The sequence below is a fragment of the Bison bison genome, unplaced genomic scaffold, assembly GCF_000754665.1.
Source record: "Bison bison bison isolate TAMUID 2011002044 unplaced genomic scaffold, Bison_UMD1.0 scf7180017858345, whole genome shotgun sequence".
NCBI lineage: Eukaryota > Metazoa > Chordata > Mammalia > Artiodactyla > Bovidae > Bison > Bison bison.
The window spans coordinates 1-2,234 of NW_011488918.1; the positions used below are offsets into that span (position 1 = coordinate 1).

At 59.4% G+C, this 2,234-nt stretch overlaps 1 protein-coding gene across 1 annotated transcript in view; it reads left to right on the forward strand.

The window, feature by feature from the left end:
* Positions 1–1,524: 1,524 nt before the first annotated feature.
* The window catches only part of LOC105005052 (leukocyte immunoglobulin-like receptor subfamily A member 6), a 13,294-nt gene continuing 12,584 nt past the window's right edge, over positions 1,525–2,234 (forward strand). Inside the window, exons 1-3 of the mRNA XM_010862909.1 lie at positions 1,525–1,616; positions 1,767–1,802; positions 1,975–2,165. Coding sequence (XP_010861211.1) covers positions 1,583–1,616; positions 1,767–1,802; positions 1,975–2,165 — 261 coding nt within the window. The 5' untranslated portion in view covers positions 1,525–1,582. The remainder of the gene's footprint in view (positions 1,617–1,766; positions 1,803–1,974; positions 2,166–2,234) is intronic.

The window sequence follows — 2,234 nt, forward strand, 5'->3', positions numbered from 1 at the left end:
CGACTTCATACGGGGCCGCTCAGCTGCCTTCTTGGCTGCATGACTTTTTAACGTGTTCAATCTACTGGATTGTTCACCTTGAAAATTTTCACCTCTTTTCAGTGACCACCTGTTCCTCTGCAAAATAATCCATGTGCTTGCCTCCCTTTATTTTTCTGTAACCATGGTTCCCTCTGTGTGTCCACATGGGTGGAAAACTTTCTCCGACCCCGAGATGATCCCCGCCGCCGGGGCCACAACGCCTACCTCTCCTGCTTTGCTGTGGTTCCCCTCCATTTGGGGAACTTTCTTTCTGCCCTTGTCTGTGGCTACGTGTTTCTAAAACACTCTCCAGAGCACATCTCAGTGTTAGGAGCAGAGGAGGCTCTGGGTGGGCACCACACTCACCCCCTTCGGTGCAGTCTCAGCCCGCAGCCCTTCACGTCCACCCTCTCCTGCTGTCCTGTCATCTGGAAATTGACCATGATGACAGCAGCAAGAGCCTGCAGCCCCTCTGAGAGCTGGTGTTGGGACAACAGGCAGAGGAGGAACCTCAGGCGCAGAGAAAGGGCACCGTTGCCCCAGGTACATAAGAAGCAGGCACACGTTTACAGGACCATCTGTTTTCCAACAGAGTGAGAGCTCTGACCCTAATCAATACCCACTAAAGCTTGCAGGTGATGACAAGATCGGGAAGAGAATGTGCCCAAGGACTCCGGGGCCCTGAGGAGGCAGGAAGCACCCAGGGGCTTGTTCCCAGGAAGGCGGGCTGGACGGTCATGCGATACAGACAGACGCCCCGAAGGGGGCTTCGATGGGGGAAACCCACACTCTGGGGCAGTGGAGGAGTCAATTTCCTTCCTTATTCCCTGAAGCCTCCTCTGGGCTCTTGGCCACATGGACTCCACTGAGCCCAGGGACACTCTGATCGTTTGTCCCTCATAAAGAGCAGACTTGTGGACACAGAGGGGAGGGAGAGGGTGGGACGAATGGTGAGAGTAGCATGGAAATGCGCACACCAGCACGTGTAAAACAGACCACGGGGGAATGTGCCCTGTGACTCAGTGAGCTCACACAGGGCTCTGTACAACCCAGAGGGGAGGGAGGTTCTAGAGGGAGGGCATGTGACACACATGGCTGATTCATGCTGATGTATGGCAGAACCAGCACCATATTGTAAAGTAATGATCCTCCAATTTAAAAAAAAGTTTGTCTCTGGGGATGAGTCCTGTGGGCAGCAGGGGTTGGCATCCTCTCTGAAGCATCTCCAGGGCCTGGTGACCCATCCACGGTGAGGACCCCACAGGGACCTCCTGATGGGTGGGCAGAGGAGGAAGCAGAGCCTGAGGCGAGGCCTTCAGAGGGAAGGACGTGCCCTGCTTGCCCACACCTGAAACAGGCGTCTCAGGAACACCCTGGGACTGTCACGGGAACAACGCCCGCTTTCAAGAAGAGGCTGTTCCCCTTCCTGCAGGGACGCTGAAGTGACAGCTGCATGACAGGAAGCCCCAGCCCCGGAGAGGACACACCCTGTGGTCGGTCTGTCCGGAGGACACCCAGGTCTCCTCCATCCTCACAGCCTGGACCGCAGGGAGGAGACGCCATGGCCCCTGTGCTCCCCGCCCTGCTCTGCCTTGGTGAGATGGGAGGGGCAGGGGGAGCCCTGGTCTGGAGGGACCCCCCAGCCAGCCTGCTCCGTCAGGGGACCCCAGGGCCTAGGAGACTCCCGGGGTGGAGAGGCACTGCTCAGGGCTGAGGGCAACCTCTCACCGGGTGCTCTCTTCCAGGGCTGAGTGTGGGCCTGAGGACCCAGGTGCAGGCCGGTGAGTCTGTCCCAGGGCCCAGCTCCCTCCTCTCGTGGGGACAAGGTCACCCCCAGGCTACGGGTACAGGGAGGGCATCTCGGGGCTCACGGAGGGGGAGTCTGGGAGGTCTGGGCTGAGAGCCGGGGCCTGGGGGGGACGCCTGGTGAGCCCGCCTCTGATTTCCTTCCAGGGACCCTCCCCAAACCCGTCATCTGGGCTGAGCCGGGCTCTGTGGTCCCCTGGGGGAGCCCCGTGACCATCTGGTGTCGGGGGACCCTGGGGGCCCAGGAGTTCCATCTGGATAAAGAGGGAAGCCTGATTCTCTGGGTCAGACAGAATTCCCTGGAGCCCCGGGACAAGGCCAAGTTCTCCATCCAACACATGGGAGAGGACCACACAGGGAGCTATCAGTGCTACCACAGCACCCCCACTGGCTGGTCAGAGCGCAGT